Source organism: Esox lucius, chromosome 18 (genome assembly GCF_011004845.1).
Source record: "Esox lucius isolate fEsoLuc1 chromosome 18, fEsoLuc1.pri, whole genome shotgun sequence".
In the NCBI taxonomy this organism is placed as follows: Eukaryota; Metazoa; Chordata; class Actinopteri; order Esociformes; family Esocidae; genus Esox; species Esox lucius.
The window spans coordinates 26,147,650-26,170,218 of record NC_047586.1 but is presented as its reverse complement, the minus strand read 5'-3'; the positions used below and the strand labels follow the sequence as shown (position 1 = coordinate 26,170,218).

Genomic DNA, 22,569 nt, shown 5'->3' with positions numbered 1-22,569 from the left:
ATATACGGTTTGTGTGTGTATTTTGTTCTCACGGTTCCTTTTCACTGTTATAATTCGCATAATGTATGTTACAGTCTCATTACTATCCACCCTAGACATCTAAAGCCATGGGGTTTATAATATCCTGTGACACCAGGTGGGCGCAATTAATGTGGTAGAGCAGAAAACCAGCGGGCATCAGACCTTGTAGGGAAAGATTTGAATACCCCTGCTGTAGAGAGTCTGAGCCGTTTGGGTAAAACCCCAGCATAACTGGTATTATTTTGATATATTTAACTGGTGAATTAAATAAGTGCTGTGAAATACAAAACATCTATAATTTCAAACATTGCTTTACAGAGTAGGAGATAAACAAGCATGACAAAAATAGTGGTACCAATGCAGGCTGCAATGCATGAAAAGATAACAAACATGAATGTGAGATAATAAACATGAATTTGATTAAAAAAAGTGAAACATTTCGAGCATTGTAATTGTTTTTGTAATTGGTGCCCAGTCCCAACTGACTATTTTATGTGCGTGACTTGATGTTGATTTTGTGTAATTCGTATTCAATTCCTTATTAATAGACATGTATGAAAATCAATCAATTAGCACAGTTTAAAATTGTTGTTTTGGATTGATATCGACTTGGATGTTAGAACGGTCAAATTGGCCGGTGAGCGTAAACCGACGTAATTTTTTTTCTTCTCAGGCACAATATCGGTCAACAGCCGGTGGTCGTGACGTAACAAAAGACCTATAACAGCAAAAAAAAATGGCATCCAGCAGAAAGTCCGTTCTGTTCGTCTGTCTGGGTAAGAAACATACAAACACGACATTGTTTCTGTGGTTTGATGCACGACAGGGTAACTGTGTTTCAAAGCTCTGTAATAAAGTGTCAATAAGACTGCCGTTTTTAAAAATAATGGCAAGGGATACTATGCTAAGCTTGCTAGCTACGGTGTAAACTGAAAGCTGCAGTAGCTAGGTTAGCCATAGTTAGCTGTATAGATTAGCACTTGAATACCAAAATGACCACTGCCAAGATACATTGATGTACAATATGTTCACAGAGCATGCAGCAGTTAGGCCACAATAACTACAATGTGAACTTATCAGATTTAGGATGAGGGTCCCGATAATTCTATCTGCCGGGTAATATAATTTTACTTCCTGGTATAAATTCTACAAGGTGTCTGAAACATACAACGTCAAATTTGCACTATGTTGATGCATTGTCATTACTCCGTTGTTGCAAATTATTCATGCTGTTACCAGCCCATTCCGTATTATCCCAGTCACTATGGGTTGACTGCTAGTGACTGAGGAGGCCACTTCAGTAAACTGAACCAGGATTCGTTGGACCAGGTGATGTTTTTCCACCCCACAGTTGTCCAGTGTTTGTGATTAGTGCCCTTTGAATTACAATTTTGATGTATTTAATTTACATTTTACATCAGCAGTTATCTGTTGTTACAGATACCCTGCTTGATACCCCACAGAGCAAGTAATAACATTAATGCACAGTAGCTAGGAAGACTCCCTAGTTGGGTCCAAAGTTTGGAAAAAACCCTGAGAGGAAGAAGACTGAGGTGTTGCCAATCCTCATCTGTGTGTGCCAAGTGAAGATGTAAGGACTGAGGAGTTCTCTCTGAGATGCTGTTCGGATCACTACTGTAGTACTGTATTGTTATTCGCCAGTTTGAGGCCTTGTCTGTTTGTTCAATTCAGGCCATTCTCCTGGAACATGTTATTTTCTTGCACATGATTACTGCTGGCTGGATGTTTTTTTGACACTATCCTCTTTATTAAACCCTAGGGACTGTTGTGTTTGAAAACACAGGCCTTTTCTGCAGTACTGGAACTAGTGTGCCTGGTACTGAAGATCATACCATGCTCAAAGTTAATTATTTCACAAGTTTCCTTGTTCATTATATCATTATTTAAAACAGTAACTAACGCAGGGCTTCCCAAACCGTTTCAGTATGTAAAAATTCTCATGACCCCACCATGTGAAGAAAAATTATATCATCGTTATTTTTTTATTTGAGGCTATGAGAGTCAATTGTAAAACATTCTCCCTCTACCTCATTTTCATATCAGGTGACCCCACATTGGGTTCGTGACCGCCTAGTTTGGGAACCTCTGTACTAACATATACCATTATTGCTTGAATGCCGGCAGGACTTAGTTTAGGGCCTTTCAGAATTGCAGAGTTTAAGACTTGTATCTAACATGAAAATTCCCGTTGTCAGAATATTGAATTAATTGAATATGAGTGTTTGTGACCTGTTGTATATTCTTATGCAAGATGCAATCCAATACAAAATATTACTGGTGTTAGGCTGTCAACCCCACTTTCAAATTTTTTCCAAACAAAGGCTATAAAAAACAAACCTCACAAACTAAAACTATTTTGGTTGTATTTTAGTAATTGTTTAAATATTGTGCATCATATTGGGAGTTTGTAAATTCCACCCAGAAATAGAAGTCGAGGGTATTTTGGTAGGTGCCTCTCAAAGGACAAACCTGACAAAAGACTACGGTACCTTGAAATATAAATGTATTTAACATTCTGCCTCATAGGTGATGTTTTATGCAAGATTATCCATGACAGTCCAAGGTTATACATTAACGATGGCCCGCTGGCCCTGGGCCAGTAAGACCTATAGTTGGGCCAGTAAACAAAGACAATCACTGGCTCAATTTCTCAATTTAAATTAATAGTATCGTATTAAAACGTTTGCTTTTCATCTTGGTCACTCTTCCCACTTTGATTTTCGCATGTTCTCGCATTAAAATGTTTCTGTGGTGCTACTCTCCCCTCCGTGTGGTACAGTACCAGTGTCGTCTTTTTGACCAATAATTTTTGATGGCTCGTCTGTTTTGACCAATCATAGTTCATAGTACATTCTAGAGCATGACCCAAGTACAGCATCCATATTAGGAACATTATCATTCCTCCCCAGAAACTCTGTTCTTCCTCCTACTCAGTCATCACCCTGGTCAAACGTCACCCCTCCCTTGGTCAAGTATCCGCTCTCACCTTATCAAACATCACCCCGATTAATCTTTAATCCTCCCCTTGTCAATCGTCAGCCCTCCCCTTGTCAATCGTCTGTGGCTTTGGAAAGGGGAACATGTTTGCGCTTACTTTTGCCCTTAAGTTAAAAATGGCTGCTGCATCTGTAAAAGTAAACATATCTGAAAATGTTGTTATTCCACAAAATATGAATTTAACATATAGAAAAATATTTCAATTATTGTTGTATAGCATGATATTCCACTATACACTATCGAACACATGGTTTTACACATAGACCACACCCAATTTAAGGGAATTAAACAATAGTTTATTACCTTGGCAGTCTTGTGGCGGTTTCTGCAAAAGTTCTTTCACCCTTGCATCAAAGCCCTTCTGTGTGATTAAGCCTTGTAGGAAAGAAAACATTCAGCTGTTTTACTTTAATGTTACATTATCATCTGCTTAGAGAGGATACTACATGAGTATAATAGCATTAATAGTTGTAGACTACTGTACATAAATAATAAACTTCTCTTTTGTTTGGAATGAAGTGTAATTAAAAGCAGAACAATTTGCAGAGATTTAGTATCTAGCAAGTTCTTGACTAGCCAAATAATCCTTTATTTTCTACTGAACATTAATTTGCTGTAGATGACTCTTTAAGCAAATATATTCCAAACATTAACTGAAGATGGCTGCAACACTGTTGTTGGAGCACCGCCAGAGAAGAAGGCTACCTGGTGGAATGAAGCAGTTATTGCTATGCAAAGAATGTGTGACCAAATACCCAACATCAGTGATTAATTTAGACATTATGAATAACTGTCTCAAAATGTCTTTCATTCAAACTTTTTGAACACTTGCTCTTTGTTTCAGAGAGTATTCTCCTAAATAAGACCTGTTGATGGGCTATTATTGTATCAGCATCCTGTAATTGTAATTAATAAAAGAGTTTCCATTATAAAAATTATCATCTTGGTGGGTGTTCTAGTATTACACTAATGTTACCAGTATACATGCAAGTGAGTGTGGTGGTTTCTGAAAAGGGTTTGAGGTGCAGGTTCCAGGAGACATAAGTGTGGGATTTAACCTACCTTCATCTAGCTCTTTCTTTAGGGCTTCATAATGAGCTTTGGGTCTCCCATAAATAATTTTTTTTACTGGTTTAACAAAATAGATCTAACCCCAGGTTGTCAACATTTTATTAATTGGGAGAATCATAAGTCAGACAACAACATATTTCCTTAGAATTACATACAATTGATAATAAACTATTTGTTTAAATAGTACTGTTTTAAAGCATTAAATGTAATAGGCACCACAAAACGGAATATGAAATAATTAACTGTGGATTTTGGAATGTTAAGTAGTTGGTAATTAGCTGGATAAATTAGCAATGTCAAAAATAAATAGCTACAGTTCTATTTATTTCTGGGTGTGCTTAAGCCAGCCAGTCCATTAGCCAGGCATCCAGCCAGTTAGCAGCAGCCAGCTTAAACAAGTTAGCTAGCTAGCCAGCCAAATAGCTAGCCATAAATTGTAAAAATATTGATTTAAGATAACAACATTATTGAGCAGAACGGCTAAACTGAAAATAATGAATCTAGCTAAGCTAATATACCACAGTATTTCAATAATTTTGCGATTAAAACAATTTTCTAATTGTTTTAATCGCTTTTGACTGATACTTTACTAAGGGGATCGCTGATGTTTGACTGGAGGAGGGCTGACGATTGACAAGGGGACGGCCGACGATTGACTAGGGGACGGCCGACGATTGACTAGGGGACGGCCGACGATTGACTAGGGGACGGCCGACGATTGACTAGGGGAGGATTAAAGCTTAATCGAGGTGATGTTTGATATGGCGATAGCGGATACTTGACCAAGGGAGGGGTGTCGTTTGACCGGGGGAGGGGTGATGACTGAGTAGGAGGAAAAACAGAGTTTCTGGGGAGGAATGATAACGTTCCTAATATGGATGCTGTACCCAAGTATGGTATCATACTATCCAAACTTGTTTTCTGTGAAAGAACAGGTTCCATTGGTCGAAAACCATAATGGCAAGGGACACATACTGCCGTTCATGTTGTGCATTCTGGACGAAAGCCAATAAGGCAGGGTCGTTTATTAAGGGAATGAACAACTACCGAAAGCCTGCGCTTTAAGTCCCTGCCGCATGTCACTAGTACTGAAGCCAAACGGGCTGTTGACAACTCTGTCTGCAACAATGCACCTCTGCCTGCTACGAATGAAAAGATGATCATGATTTTTATAGTAGCTAATATTTTGATAACCATTTATTAAAGTAATGATGTTCGTTGCATCATATTTATGTAAACCACAAATGCTTGTATCAGCTCTCATGTCTCATATCACATGCAAATCTGTGGTATAGATCAATATTCTGATGATAAATGTACATACTCTATTTCTATAAAATACATATTATGTGGGCAATTCCATGCAAATGTCAACCTTAAAATTAAAGTTATCATAAAAAAATCAAAACCCTTTCTAAGTTGTCCATTTGGATCTGTATGTTATTGTATTGATGTGCTGTCATGTAAATTTTAAGGAAATAAGGTGTGCACAGATACTAAAATTGCTTTTTTTATACAAACCTATTTCATGCTTTAAAAAGAGGGATCAAAGACTCCTTTAATTATACTTTATGTTGATAGTAAGGATTTTGCAGAAAGACGGGGGCATGACTGAGATATAAATACACTCACTTTGTTATAACTGCATTTCCCTTTAAATTTATAAAGGCTATATTTAGGAAGTCACAACGCTTAAGTGCTGTGTCACGTCCGTAACGATTTAAAGAATAAGTTTATATTGTATAATCATTATTATTAAAATTAATTTGAAACTATGTACAAAGCCAAAATATGTCCATTCTAGTTATGATTGACAAATCATCTCACTTAATTGCTCTAAACAACCTAATTATGCGTTACGGACGTGACCGTTACGGAGAGAGCTTCTGTGATGACTCACTTTCTTTCCCGCGCACGCCCTCTGTGGTCAAAGGCAGTTATTTCTGTGGTGATTGTAGATCTGCGATTTCTGGACAAAATCTCTACTTTATTTGCAGTAATTGGTAAGTAATTTGATATCTAAATGTACATTTTAATTTAGAGTATAATTTTTTTGTATAATTTACATATATAAATACGAACACACTGGCCATGGAATGGCTAATGAAAAAAATCAGCTTAGTTAGCTTTAACAATTTTTTTATTACAACATTTCAATGTGAATAGCAGTAATTAATACAACAACCAATAATAACATATACATACAATAACAAATACAATTTGTATACATCTCATCCTACAGCGCAATGGCAAAAACTAATACTGAAAGACAATGTACATTCAGAGAGAAAAAGAGGAACAATGAAAATTTCAAGGATAAGGAAAAAAGCAGAAAGAAAGAAACACAATCAAACCAAGAGGCAGAAAGAGTCAGGGAGCTTGCTAGACAAAGACAGAGGAAAAGGCGTCTTCTAAAGAAGTCACAGGTTCCTGCTTTGCAGGAGTCTCCACAAAATTCACCTTTTAAAACAAGAGAGTCACTAGGCAAGGCTGTAAAACGAGCACTCCAAGCTTTACCTAGCAGCCCTCGAAAAAAATGTATAGTTATAAAAAAAATTGCAACATCACTGTGCCTTCTTCAGGAGAAAAAGAATAATACCACAACTACTACATATGGTCAAGTCAAGGAGTTCTATGAGAGAGATGACATCTCAAGGCAAGCACCAGGGATGAGGGATGTGCTCACAGTCAGAGAGGGAGGAGTAAAAAAGAAAATCCAGAAACGACAATTAACAATGTCTATTCTAGAGGCCTACTGCGGCTTTAAGAGTGAACATCCGGAGTTTATAATTGGGAAATCTAAATTTGCTGAGCTTCGACCATCTCATGTTCTCCGGTGTTCAGATACTCCGAGAAATGTTTGCCTGTGCCGTTACCATGAGAATCTTAAATTAGCCCTGGACTGTGTGCAACGTGTCATCCCAAGGCAAGCATTCCAGAGCACACAGGATTTTATAAAAGCTGTGGCCTGCAATCCAGATAGTCCTCACTGCATGTTAGGCCGGTGTGCTGAATGCAGGAGTGGAAAGCTGCTGGAAACCAGTGTTCTTAGTCACATTCCAGAGGAAGACAAACAAATTAAGGTGACCTGGTACACATGGGAAGCTACCGGAGGGCTGCCAAATAAGGTCCAGAAGAGTGGCACACTAGGTGATGTCCTAGATTCCGTAAAGACAGCAGCTACACAATTTCTGAATCACTGTTTTGTGAAGAGAAATCAAAGCACATTTTTTCAGGCCAAAAGAAAGCAGTCAAAAACTGAAAAGGAAACTGTGGTGCTGCAGGTAGATTTTGCAGAAAACTATACGGCTGCTTACCAAGATCAGCTTCAGTCAGCATACTGGCATCAGAAACAGATCACTGTGTTTCCCTCTGTTCTGTGGTCTGATGGAGATCCAGAGTCATATGCCATAGTTAGCGACAGCTTGGAACATGACAAGAGGTCCGTGGCAACGTTCCTCACCAAGATTGTCCTGGACGTTCAAGAAAAACATCCTGCAATGAGAGTGATGCACATTTTTAGCGATGGAGCTGCCTCTCAGTTCAAAAACAAATTCATCTGGTGTTTCATGTCAACCACCTTCAAGGAGTTGTTTCCAACTTTAAAAGTGCAGTGGCACTTCTTTGCCACAAGCCATGGCAAAGGTGCAGTGGATGGTGTGGGAGCAACAGTGAAGCGTGCGGTTAACACTGATGTCCTCAGCAGACAGGCTATCTTTGTGACAGATGCTGCTTTGTTTGCAGATTCTGCAAAGAAGAGTTGCCCAAACATTAAAATTAAGATGATTACATCCACCGAAATCTCTGATTTTATAGAGCATCATAGGCTGGCTGATAGATGGGCCATTACCACAGCTCTTTCAGGCACTCAGTCAGTTCATCATTTTGAGCCAGTCACCTGGGGAGAAGTGCGTCACAAAATATACTCGGAGGCAGAACAGTCAAGTGTCCATAGATTTCTGCCCTCAGAAATCACATCTGCTGGAAGTCCCGCACAGCAGTCCTCTGAGCTCCACCCAGCAGCTGCAAGGAACATCAAAACTGGAGACTGTGTCTTGGTCCAATTCAGGGCAAACAAATCTGTCAGACAGTTTGTTGGACTTGTCAACAACCAAGACCAGATGGCACTGGAAATAAGGTTTTTAAGAAGAAATGACAGTACTGGATTTGTCTACATCTTACCTGTGATGGAAGATAAGGCTTGGGTGACACCTGACCAAGTGATTGAGACTTTCAACCCAAGAATAGACAACAGAGGGAGGTATCACTTTGGAGAGGCAGTCGTTGCAGAATAGAAAAAGAAAAGTCCTCGTTTGGGACATTTTTCATTGTTTGTTGTTTTCCCTTGATTGATGCTTTAAATGATTTTAAATTAGATGATTAGAACATATTTTCAATATTTAATGAGATGTAAAAAGTTAAGATTCTGTCTGGAATTAAATTATTTATTTTATTATCTTAAATTTATAATGATTCATGTTCATAAGGGATCAATACTGTATTCTTACCTCTTGAATGTTTATGCATACAGAATGTTTAGCAATAATCAGTTAGATGTTGACCTGTAAAAAAAAAAAAAAAAAGCTATTATTTATGTTCACAGTTAACAACAATAAATAAAAATACTGTATATTCACTTTAAATGCTTACCTTTTTTGGGCGTCTCTTTCACACAGATCGTCTTGATCCTCCTGACATCCAAACCAATATAAACGTGGCAAAAACCCATCGGGCCTAATGAAATGAAGTAATCATTGGGATTTTGACTTAAGACAATAACATTTAAATTATTATTTCAATGCATTGGCTAATTTTGCAATAATGTGGCTATTTTAAAGCACGTTTGCGCATTCAACAACGCAAAACGGGTATAAACATTGCGATTAGTTTGACACAAAACATAATATTGCGATCATTGTGACACGATTGCTTTTTTGCATGCAAAAAAAAAAAAAAAAAGCTCTCCAGACTGTTCTATATAGACACAGGCCAACACACTGTTACAATCAGACAGCGTTTCAATTCACTGAGGGGAAACCGGTGCTCTTAACTCCGGAGAATATCGATATGATAAACTGCATATATAATGATTATGTATCTTAGCATTATCAATTCCGTATCTTTCGGGGTCTAAAGTAAACACCTTGATGATAAAAACAAATTATCAAGCAAGCAATATCATGCCCGAATTGAGTTTTGAACATGCTCACGTGCCGGTTACAGTTTAGCAGACTGAGAGATATAAGTGAACTAATCTATAACACAGTGATTTCAGTTTAAATTTGATTAATTGTGCAGACTTACCTTACTTGTTTGTTGTTTCAAATAAAAAGAGACACACAAAAAGATCTCTGTTCAAGTTTTCCAGCGTCAGCCAAGTGATGATTTCGGAACGGTCACGTCCATAACGGAAAGACGTCACGTCCGTAACGTCCGTTTTTCCTCATAAATTGTTTTTTTTTAAACTAAAATAAAATAAATAATGTATGTTCTATAGAGAGCCGACACTCATCCATTCGGCTGTTATTATTTATTTTGGCTTGTGCATTTTAATTCACAGAATTTCAACAAAGTATATTGTCTCCCACAAACTTGTCTTTTTTTTGTCACGTCCATAACGCATGTGTATTTCCCTCACATTAAATATAAAACGCATGTGTAGATTGATATTTTTCTAATGTCTGTACTCCTTTATTAAGGGAGTATGGACATATAAACAGACATTTAAATATATTGGTATTAAATGCTTTTTCTGAGAATTTATATTTTATGTTTTGACTGCGAATGTCACGTCCATAACGCTGGAATTGCCCATGTTTTTCCCGGACCGTGTATGCAGAGTGAGTTATAAGTGAATTATAAGTCCCGAATTCATATCTCCTCGCAGGTGAAGCAAAGTACACGTTATTAATTATTTCCGTATAGACGAAAACTTTGCTGGCTAAAACTGTTAGTATCAACATTATAGTAAGCCTGAAATAAAAAAAATTACGGTCATATTGCGACTGTTTCTGGTGGATTTTTCGAAGTACGCATCTGTGCATGTGTTTTGGGTCAGGATGGAACTAATATAAAGTTATAGTAAGCCTGAACTGAAACTGTAACTGTATTGCAACTGTTTCTGGCATGGAAAGGTTCATCTTCAGTCTCGCTAGCAAATGCTCCATTCTTATGATTATTCCTAGCAAGTTAATAGATACTAGTAAGCCTATTACTGGCTAATAAGCTGTTAAAACGACCAGGGGCGAAAGCAATATAGTTCATAGACGCTATAGTGGAGGTAAACTTAATAAGAAATGTTAGTCAGTTTAACCCAATCCTTAATGGAGTCTAGCGACTGCTGAAACGTGTAATGCCATGGTGTAGTGGCTAAAGAGAGTGCCTCATATGGAAGACCTAAGTTCAAATCTATTGAGAGCAACAACATTTATTATTAATTTTGGTAAATTCCACGATGCTCTCGTCTTTTCACTTAATGAAAAAGTTAGTTATTGTCGCCTTTATTGATAGTTATTGAATAAATGATACCGGATACTGGTAAAGTTTATTACTGGTTTATACGCTGTTAAAACAGCCAGTGTTTGCCCTGTACATAGACCCTATTGGTGGTGGAGGAAAACTTGGTGAAAAACATTAGTCAGTTTAACTGTATCAGTGTCATTCACAAATGGCCAATTAACTATTAAAACAGCCAGTGGCAAAAGAGGATTTGTTCAGGATAGAGACGAGGCAAATGTACAGCTTCGTGGTGTAGTGGTTAACAACACATCCTTTCACGTGGGCGACCCGGTTTCGAATCTGGAGATGGCAACACTTTCTATTGTGGGCCTGCTGAACTAGGCTTGCCTGGTTTCTTGTGTTTTTTAAATTCAGTTTGGGCCAGTAAAATAACAGTCTGGGCCAGTAGATTTCAGACCAACTGGCCCATTAGGGCCAGGGAGGAAAAAAAACATAGTGTTGGACCCTGCAGTCTGTAATTTAGGCAAGCCTGAGAGATGAGGTCTACAGCTAGAATCTGTTGAATCATTAGGCTATGGACAAATCTAACTTTTTTTTTTGTCATTTACTTCCTGACCTTGTAGCTAACTATTACAGCTCTCCTCCTTCAAACATTCCCTATTAACTTAATATGCTAGACCAGGGCTGGCCAACCCTGTTCCTGGAGAGCCACAGTCCTGTAGGTTTTCTCTCCAACTCTTATTCAGCACACCTGATTCTAATTAGTAGTTGGATGAAAAGCAGACTCCGGTTAGTTACAAATGAGGCTGAAGAGAGAACCTACAGGACTGTGGTTCTCCAGGAACAGGGTTGGCCAGCCCTGTGCTAGACCAACAGTATTTTTTGTGTTATCGTAATGTTAGATCACTTCTAATAACCTACTGTCAAAATCTGAAGGCAGATGTTGGAAATGTAATGGGTTTTTATGAAAGGGAGATAGAAATTTGATTTGCTTTTATGTCTGAGAGGGCTTTGATGGATGTCACCTTACCTTAGGGGCATAGGCGCCGATACCGTGGGTGCTCCGGGGCTCGAGCACCCACGGAAAATAGCGAGCACCCACGAAAATACCGAGCACGAGCACCCACGTGTGACAGACCGCCAGTCCGCCAGTAGGCTACATTCATTTAAAATTAAACTTGCCGTTGGTGATATGTAAAGCGTCTGTCACACTGTGATTGGTTATGTCGATGTTAGTGACAGCGACATAACCAGTCGTCTGCTCCGGGTGCTCCCTATACACCAATCACAGCGTTTCTCAGATGAAAACGCTTCTTTTTTTAGTGACCCCACTCCCATCCCCCACTATACAGTGCCGTGCGACGTTCGTGTTTGTGCATACTGCTTTCTGTAATCAATCCGCCCTCTTCAGCACTGCGGGAAAAATATCAAATCCAGGTTCTAATTTGGCCTTAGAAAACCAGTAAAATCGACATGTTTTGCATATTAAATTGTGAATATTTTAAATGTTTAATAAAGGGGCAAATTTTGGTGTTCAACTTTGCGTTTTAGTCTACAACAACCGTTCATTTTTCGTTTTTCAATTACGGTTTAAAAAAGGAAAAACTAATGGACACAAAAGTAGCTGGATCGTTTGGACATATGCTAATACGAGTTCTTTATTAAATTCATAAAATAAACAATAATTAGCCTATAGGAATAATGGATTCTAACCTAAAAAAATAAAATGCTACTATCAAAAACTCGTAGCAGAAATTAGGGAGAAACTCCCAGAAACTGTATGTGGCGTTTTTTTTATCGATATTTAGATAATAGTGCAAAACATTAATTTCCCACGAACTGATCGCGTTTAGGCCTACGTGTCAGTTAAACTTTTCATCTCCAATCCTGTATTTGTGATAAGTGGTAAATTTTGAAAGATCTACTTTACGGCTTTATTAATAAGTAAATGAATAGGTGTGCGTAGTGCGTTTATATATGTATATATAGGTGTGTATATATAGGTATATATAGGGGTGTGTGTGTGTGTGTGTGTGTGTGTGTGTGTGTGTGTGTGTGTGTGTGTGTGTGTGTGTGTGTGTGTGTGTGTGTGTGTGTGTGTGTGTGTGTGTGTGTGTGTGTGTGTGTGTGTGTGTGTGTGTGTGTGTGTGTGTGTGTGTGTGTGTGTGTGTGTGTGTGTGTGTGTATAAATGGCGTGCGCCTATGAGCACCCACGGAGGAAAACATAAATCGGCGCCTATGCTTAGGGGTGTGTGAGAGTTCACTGATTATCTTCCTTCAGATAGTTACCTGGGAAGCTACCGCTTTCTAATTGGATAGAAGAAACTGATAATATATTGTAGCCAAACTGAAATTATATAGCAAACATAATACTGTTCATGATCTAATATTAGGCTAATGCAACTTAAGCAACTTTCTCATGTCCATAGCTAAATATTTCAACAGACTTCAATAAATGTTGCTATATTCATGTATTTTACTTCGTTATGCTTTAATCATATGCACATAGTGTTTAATCTTATGTACACGTAATAGGCCATTATTGTAAAAAATCACTTTCCTTTCCAAATCAAGGTAAATAAAAAGTCATGAATGAATCATATGATGTTTCCAGTTGTTTACATCGGTGGTTCTCGAACCTCTGATGGGTGATTGTGGACATTTTTCACTAGATTCACACGGTTACTAGAGTCTTATTACGTTCAGTTGTTATTATTGTTGTTTTTTTTTAAGCAAGTGTAGTATTTGGTAATCTCAGTGGTGTCAACAGCCAGTGCCAGCTTTAGTCTTTTGGCGACCCAAAGCAACATTTTATTTGTAACCTAAGCGACCGCTTATGCCTAGAACTGACCCTGTTAGTAGGTAAGATGCTTCAGGAGGTTGGTCACCTGTGTGCTGGGCGGAAGTAGTCACTTAACCAGCAGCATCACATCTTTTACCCATGTACTCGTGTTATGGAACTAATATATATTTTTGTTTTAAACAGGGAACATCTGTAGGTCCCCGATTGCCGAAGCTGTCTTCAAAAAGATGGCGACGGATGCCAGTGTTGTTGACAAGGTAAAGGGTTAACATGTACAGTAACTTCAGAAAGTATTCAAAACTCTTCACTTTCTCTACCTTTTTGTTATTTTATCGACTTCATTTATAATTGATTAAATAAATGCTTTTTATCATCAATCTACACACACATTTGGGGAGAACAAGTATTTGATACACTGGCGATATTGCAGGTTTTCCTACTTACAAAGCATGTAGAGATCTGTAATTTTTATCATAGGTACACTTCAACTGTGAGAGACAGAATCTAAAACAAAAATCCTGAAAATCACACTTTATGATTTATAAATAATTACATAAGTATTTGATCACCCACCGACCAGTAAGAATTCCGGCTCTCACAGACCTGTTAGTTTTTCTTTAAGAAGCCCTCCTGTTCTCCACTCATTACCTGTATTAACTGCCCCTGTTTGAACTCATCACCTGTATAAAAGACACCTGTCCACACACTCAATCAAACAACCTCTCCACAATGGCCAAGACCAGAGAGCTGTGTAAGGACATCAGGGATAAAATTGTAGACCTGCACAAGGCTGGGATGGGCTACAGGACAAGGCAACAACTGTTGGCGCAATTATTAGAAAATGGAAGAAGTTCAAGATGAAGGTCAATCTCCCTCGGTCTGGGGCTCCATGCAAGATTTCTCCTCCTTGGGCATCAATGATCATGAGGAAGGTGAGGGATTAGCCCAGAACTACACGGCAGGACCTAGTCAATGACCTGAAGAGAGCTGGGACCACAGTCTCAAAGAAAACCATTAGTGAAATACTACGCCGTCATGGATTAAAATCCTGCAGCGCACGCAAGGTCCCCCTGCTCAAGCCAGCGCATGTCCAGGCCCGTCTGCAGTTTGCCAATGACCATCTGGATGATCCAGAGGAGGAATGGGAGAAGGTCATGTGGTCTGATGAGACAAAAATAGAGCTTTTTGGTCTAAACTCCACTCTGCATGTTTGGAGGAAGAAGAAGGATGAGTACAACCCCAAGAACACCATCCCAACCGTGAAGCATGGAGGTGGTAACATCGTTCTTTGGGGATGCTTGTCTGCAAAGGGGACAGGACGACTACACCGTATTGAGGGGAGGATTGATGGGGCCATGTACCTCCTTCCCTCAGTAAGAGCATTGAAGATGGGTCGTGGCTGGGTCTTCCAGCATGACAACGACCCGAAACACACAGCCAGGGTAACTAAGGAGTGGCTCCGTAAGAAGCATCTCAAGGTCCTGGAGTGGCCTAGCCAGTCTCTAGACCTGAACCCAATAGAAAATCTTTGGAGGGAGCTGAAAGTCTGTATTGCCCAGCGACAGCCCTGAAACCTGAAGGATCTGGAGAAGGTCTGTATGAAGGAGTAGGCCAAAATTCCTGCTGCAGTATGTGCAAACCTGGTCAAGAACTACAGGAAAGTATTATCTCTGTAATTGCAAACAAAGCTTTCTGTACCAAATATTAAGTTCTGCTTTTCTGATGTATCATACTTATGTCATGCAATAAAATGCTAATTAATTACTTAAAAATCATACAATGTGATTTTCGGGATTTTTGTTTTAGATTCTGTCACTCACAGTTGAAGTGTACCTATGATACAGACTTCTACATGCTTTGTAAGTGGGAAACACTGTCGATTCTGCAGGTTATCAATTACTTGTTCTCCCCACTAAGTATTCAGACCCTTTGCCATTACATTGAGCTCAGGTGCTTCATGTGTCCTTTAATCATCCTTGAAAATGAGAGTCCACTTCTCTCATGTCCATGACTGGACATGATTTAGAAAGGCACACACTTGTATATTGTATATTCAATGCTAAAGCATTGAAAGTTCCTACCCGTACAGTGGCACCATCATTGTGAAATGGAAGAAGTTTGGAACCACCAAGACTATGCCTAGAGCTGGCTTTATGGTCATACAAGAATGGAGAGTCTTACAGAACTTAGAAGTTTCTCATTCAGAAATGGGAGAAACTGCCAGAAGGACAACTGTCTTTGCAACAGTCCAATCATGCCATTATTGTAGAGCGGCTAGACCAAAGTTGCTCCTGAGTAAATGGCATATGACATGCCATCTGAACGACTGGAGGGATCGCAGTTATCCCACGCTCCCTATCCAATCTGCCAGAGCTTGAGAAGATCTCCAATGGAAAAATATGAGAAACTGCCCAATTCCAGAGAATACTCAAAGATATGATTGCTGCCAAATGTACTTCTACAAAGTACTGAAAGAGCGGTCTGAATTCTTAAATAAATGAGATTTGTTTTTAGTATTTAGTATTAATACATTTTCTTTGTTGCATCTATCCAATCAGATTTTATGTTGCTAAACTATTGTTTTTCAAAAAGTGAAATCAAATTTGCTGGAAGTATCTTCTGTGAAAAAACAAAAGAGACTCCTGCGCTCTTCTTATTTACAGAAATGCCCAATACTCCTTTTCATACAAGATACAGTGATGAGTCCTAAAGTTCATAGAAGAGAAACTGAAGGGTGGACTGGTGTACAACTTCAAATGGCTTAAGAGTAGAAGCTCCTGTGTGCATTACATTTATACATTTACATAAGTTTATTCCTGAAATCTAAAACGGATATCAAAGTGCCCTGGACAAATGTATTTTCTTCTATCCAAAGACCGCCGCTCAGCTTCTGGACTAATTTAGCAATTCATTGTTTTAAATTGCACCTTCTCATCAAGCCCAATACAAATAACCTTAAGTTTCTCAGCAGGTAGACTATAATAATATTGCTCCAATGTGCTGCATGTGAGTTCTCGTATGAAAACGTCCTGCTGTTGTGTTGTTGTTCCCCTGCTCTGCTTAGTGGAGGATAGACAGTGCTGCCACCTCCACCTATGAGATAGGCAACCCTCCAGACCATCGTGGTCAAGCCTGCCTGAAGAAACACGGCGTGCCCATGATGCATGTAGCCAGGCAGGTATGACCTTTCTACTTCCTGTTTGCATTAGCGGCTAGCTATTGTGTTCTCTGTTGTTGCAGTGGGTCATAGACAGTGGTGCCACATCTGACTGGAACACTGGCAGCTCCCCGGACGCCCGTGGTCTGGCGTGCCTGAGGAAACATGGCATTGAGACAAAACACAGGGCCCGACAGGTATATGATACAACAGACGCCCTGGGGATTATTACTGGGTCGCCCCACATTGAGTATGTACATTCAGCATGAATGGAAACTGCCTGATGGTTTCTTACTTTGTATGTTGGTGTGTGTAAGTTTTATTAAATGCCCAGTACAGCTTTTTCTTTCCACAGTCGGTCAGTGTCTGTTGTAGAGAGATCATTTTTTAAAATTAATTTTAGCTTTAATCTTTGACTCACTGCAAAAACATACCGCAAACAGCGCCGAAATATCTCCAGAGCTCTATGCTCTGGAGCATAATGACTGATGTCAGTAAAAGTTATGTGATTGGTTAAATAATTGACGTAGATAAAAAAAAAAAAAATGCTTTTAATTATAACCTGTTTCAAAATAATTTCGAAATTATTTATCAATTTCCAATTTTCATCTGTCCTAGCCCTGTTTAATAATTTCTTTTTATTTTTCCTATGCAACATCTCTTTTCCTCATGCCATATTATAATCAACACGACGTGCCTAAATCAATTCAGGGAATAGATTGGTCCAGTGTGTGTGTATCTTACGTTATTGGTGAATACTGACTAGAGCAATTGTAACAGGTTTTGTTACTCAAATCTAAACCGTAAATGAAGGTCAATATCTGGCTACATGCTTTTAAACAGTTAGCAATTTGAAAATGGAATCCAGGGCCATCTCCAGGGCCATCAATCCAGAAAACACCTGGCATCGCAGCTCTGTCTGGGGAATGTCATGTTGCGTTTGACCAGATTGCCCTCGCCCAACAAGCTGCCTCTGCTGAACATGGAATTTCACATGGAGTTACAATATGTTGCCATGCTACATCTTAGATGGCATTATCAGTCAAAGCCTTCACTTCACAAATACGTTCGCACAATCCCAAATAACATGCCTTAATAATGTTAGCCGCTCTTTTTCCTCTTTGGAATCCGTTTATCCATTAGAATTTGATAGTTTGGTTGCAACAACGCACAATCCCAATATTAGAAAAGTCAAACAGAACTGATAGACTAGACTGAAACATTCTCTCTGACATCTCTGAATATGGTAGTATTGGTCCTGGCAGACACTAGTAGTCGAGTGCATGTTGTGTACAATGACTAGCCAATGGTGTATCAGATACCTCCCAGGCATCTTAGACCATTTTCTTTATATGACACAAGGAAAATAGGGAATGTTGCATGGGGAAAATGGGAAATAGATCAATTATTAAACTGTGCTAGGACCGGGGAAAATAGATGAATGATTGAACTATGCTAGGACTGAGTAAATAGTAAAAGTGAGGTGTCTGTAAATTATAAATGGAATAGTAAAATCTAAGATTTTTTTTAATAAGTTTTGTGTTTGTTAGCAGTCAAAGGAAATAATTAAAGGGATAGTTCATCAAAAAATCCTATTTCGTTGAACAATCCATTGTTCAGCTTGGTCTCAGTCAGTAATTAGTGTTATTAGCATCATACAAATTCATGAATGGAAACCGTATGTACCCCTATCGCGAAGCTGCATTGCAAGTGTAAAAACTACTCTAAAACACTCCAAAGTAAGACAAGTGGTGGTGTTTACCTCAAAGAACATGACAATGTTGTATTCCTCGAAAGTTTTAGTTTTCGCAATATAATTCTCATTTAAAATAAACGGGTACTTGTAACCTGTGTTCACCCGTCAGTTTTGTTCACAGTTATATCAATCCACGCCTTTGTTCGGGAAGAGTGCGTGTATACAGAGTAAATGAAAGTTAGTATTCTCTAGCTAGAAAGCAAGTTAACTATTATGTCTTTTGATATTCACCTCGGGGAGTCAAACTTTATTTGCTTGAAGGAGAAAGGAAAATACATATATATTACGTCTTACTCTGAACACAAGCAGGAAGAACATTTTTCTGGGGATATAGCCTTACTTGTTCTAAACATAATACACAGATGATGAATTGACCGAATAGAAGCTTGGGGAGATGGTGAACATGTTAGTCCCCAAACCTTGCCCAGAATATCTGGAGGCAATGTGTGCTTTGTGTATTATAACATAGCAATTGGAGGTATTACTTACAATCTGTCTTGTCTCCACAGGTTGAACTGGGTAACTTGATGGAATTGCATTTGCCTTTAGTCCTCTTCTGAGTGAACGTGGGGTACAATTGTCTGTATTAAAATGTTTCTCGCAAGAATTATATGGCTTTTTGGTGAAGTGAGTGTCAGAGTGGCAGAGGTATTGTCCCAATTGCAGAGTGGGTAGAATTTTATTAACTCAAGATCCACGAGCAGGCAGAAGTCGACATTGATACTTACAATCAAAGGGAATCCCGTTCAAAGGTTATTTATCAAATGTACCGAGTGACACAGCGTCATTATGCACAATAAAATTGTGACATGGCACACATCTACGTAGTAAGAATTAAGAAATATATAAAGCAAAAAAGCTAGGCAAAGCAAACTATCTTCACAAAGATTGTTGAGGTTAAACTTCACACTCACCTTGCTGAAGAACAGAAACTGTGTATGGTGGCTATAGGAAATAGTTCACTAGTGCCAGTTTGAATTCAGCCAGTTACGCCGGCTGTTTTTTCAGTGTACCGTTTAAAAAAATTTATGCTACTGCGACAGATTACTGAATGTAGTTTGAAATAGTTTTTCAGGAGTTGTTTTCCACTTGCAATGCATCTTTGTGATAGTGGTACAAACCGTTTCCATTCATGAATTTGGATGATGCTAATAACGCTAATTACAGACTTGGACAGAGCTGAATAATGGATTGTTTGAAAAAATGACCCCTAGGCCTTCTGGAAAATATGAAGGTTGGACAAACTCTTCAAAAGCTTTTTAGTTTTTTCCATTTACATTATTTAAATTCACCTTTTTGTCATTCCTGGGATTCCATATATTCTAATAACGCTTATGCTACAACACACAGTGGAAAGTAAAGTATAACAAAAAATACCTTGATTAATCCCAAACTACATAAATATGTTTTGAAATCCAGTATGCTCATGTTATACCTTGTAAATCGATCTTGTCAGTTGAAATAAGTATGTGTTATATTGTAGGTCCTTGCCAACTGTGTCAGCATTTGGGCCTTTGCACCATATTTTTCTCCCCAAAGTTGTAATTCCAGCACTCCCCTCTCTCCTGTCAGTTGACTGGGGCCCTCCCTGACCTAACACTGTGGTGGTGCCATCGATTTAGACTGTCAAGATTGAGGCCAAGCCTGTTCATATCTCTAAGTAGGGGTGGGAGCACAGTCTTGGCTCAGAGAAACCAAAGTCTCCACACAGTGATCTTCGATAAGCACTGGGTTTCTCTCCTGTTTCCTGCAAACTTCATTGTACTGTAACTCTCTGTCTCCTGCTTCAGTCTCAACTTGCCTGTGAGAAAAGTCAGTTTGGAGACAGAGGGCATCTGTTTAATCAGAAACTTGAGTTTTTGTTTGCTTTTGTTTGTTTTTCTTGAGAGACAACAGCGAGGATATAGAATGGGGACTTTTTTGTTTGTTTTATTGAGCAAATGAATCTACAGAGAAAGATTATGTTACTTTAGTGTTATCACTGGAAACCCCTACTAATGGATTTGATTGGAGGGGGGGTCTTGCAATTTATTTTTTTTGCTTTGTGACTTTTTGCCCTGAATGTAAATGATCAAAATCAAGCAGAATGTCTTTGTTTGGTTTTCATCCCAGTTTTCATCTTCACATTTGACATACTGTAATTTACCTTTCGGCTGAGCTCTTGTTGCGGCTCAGTATGGTTTTTGTGAGCATATAGTTCCAGCTCCATACACTCCAGACTAGGAGTCACACAATAACTTAACAACCGCACATGATTTTATCCATCTGATCTCAGACCAGTTCTCCATCCTTGCTTTCTCCTTCAATCTCTCCCCTCCTAACCGTTCTTCATGTAACAGCCTTCCCTAATGTCGGTCAAAAATTCCAGAAATCCAACCAGGCTCTATCTTTGCCTTGTGGATAGAGGTTTACATGAGGATTTTATAATGAGATAACTGCAAAGGGAGAAGACATACTGTGTGTGCGTTTGCCCTAAGAAGCCCAAGCGGGGAGCTACAGTGTCAATAGTAGTGGCTGGTATTGGAAACTTTAACAACATAAACCTGGATTTAGAAAGGGTTCATTGCCAATACATATTGTCTTTACTGAAACCCATATACAAAATGTAGACCTATTTATTTATATACTTTTATATATTTGCCTGTTGTAATGATCCAGTTCATACCGCAGCTAAGGTTAAGTTTCTCTTTCTGTTTGTAGTTACCCCCCTAAATTCAGTAACCCCCCCCCTAAGTCAGATCCTAAAAACCCTTTCAAACCATCATTGATTAAAGCCTGTCCACTTTCTCGGGAGCCATGACTGATGAGTAAAATCAGCTATTTCCCCAACAAACTTCACAGAGGTGCTGCTTTTAATCGGTTACATAACCAAGAACAAGGAGTATATATATCCTACTCTCACTTAGCAACTTTTTCTTCCTCTGAGTCATCTGGAAACCTTCCAGTTTTTCAATGAGCCCAGAATAGGTGTCCTGTTCATAAATGTCAATTTTATTCATTGAGAATCAGGGCGAGGTCTTCACTACTGTCATGGAAGTCCCTTTCTATACAGACCTCATCTTTTGCTTCGTGTTAGTAAAACATCAGAAGTACAGCATGCGGTTTTGTGTTCTCAACTCGCACCAGTAGAAAAGTTAACACTGGTTGTTTTATCTTTTTTTTGTTCTAGGTGACAAAAGAAGATTTTTTGACTTTTGACTACATTCTGTGCATGGATGAGAGCAATTTGAGGTATGTTCTCTCTGTGTGTGTGTGTGTGTGTGTGTGTGTGTGTGTGTGTGTGTGTGTGTGTGTGTGTGTGTGTGTGTGTGTGTGTGTGTGAGTGTGAATGTGTGTTCAGTCTGCTTCCTTTGTTCCGGAAGGGGGAAAATACAATTTCCAACATCTGTATTGATACTCTGGCTCACAGAGCAGTGTTCTGTGTCATGGCATCACAAGTCAGTTCTATTCTAGGCTGCCTTTCAAAATGATTTTCTGGAGTAGAAAAACCCCAGAATAAACATATATAAATATTCTGGTGTTTAATTCTTAACCCTATGGTACTTACCCACATGGGATTATTGCGGTCACCAACTTTGACAGAGGAGTACATAATGCAGAGTGTAGGAATGACCCAGAATATTCTAACTAACTAGTAAATGCATTTTTAGACTTTTTCATATGTTATATATGTCACCTCTTCAGTCCAATTAGCGCATAACCACAGGTAAAATATATTTTATATATAAATTATGGCATACAGTAGGTTTCTGGGGGATGCCAGCAGGGCCAGCCCCGCCATGCTCAGCTGCCTACAAAAGGGACATTGTCAAGGACAGAATGGAATTGGAGCCCCTGGCTCTCTATACAGGTGACAAAAACAGCTGGCTCTTTCTCCAGGAATTTTTCAAGCGTATCATAGGAGCTGTTCTAGTGGATGGGGATGTCTTGGATCATCTTATGGGGTGGCAAGGAGAGTTGTTTCTGCTTCTCACAATGGATTGTTGCTGCTGTTGTGTTGCGATGTCAAAACCCAACCACCTTCTGTACTTTTGCCAGTATTCTCTGTGCATTATTAACATTGTTGCAGGTGTCGAGGCTCAGATGCCCACACCCGAAATTTGGCACGGTAGAAAGCTCTGAAGAATCATGTTAAGTGCATTGTCCATGACCAGGGCAGGTTCTCTTTTGGTGAGGTCCCACTCCATGCAAGCCTCCTTCAATAATTCTGAACTCAGGTTTGTGACACATGGCTCTTCATCTCCCATTCTGGATGTATGTAATGTGCAGTAATCATGAAGTAGG

The 22,569-nt window shown here is 39.0% G+C and overlaps 1 protein-coding gene across 3 annotated transcripts in view; it reads left to right on the top strand.

Moving 5' to 3' along the window:
* Nucleotides 1-694: 694 nt before the first annotated feature.
* Nucleotides 695-22,569, top strand: part of acp1 (acid phosphatase 1) — a 41,226-nt gene continuing 19,351 nt past the window's right edge. Inside the window, exons 1-4 of one of the 3 annotated variants that reach the window (XM_013138442.3) lie at nt 695-797; nt 13,556-13,629; nt 16,437-16,550; nt 21,455-21,516. In XM_013138442.3, coding sequence (XP_012993896.1) covers nt 758-797; nt 13,556-13,629; nt 16,437-16,550; nt 21,455-21,516 — 290 coding nt within the window. In that variant the 5' untranslated portion in view covers nt 695-757. 3 annotated transcript variants of the gene reach the window in all.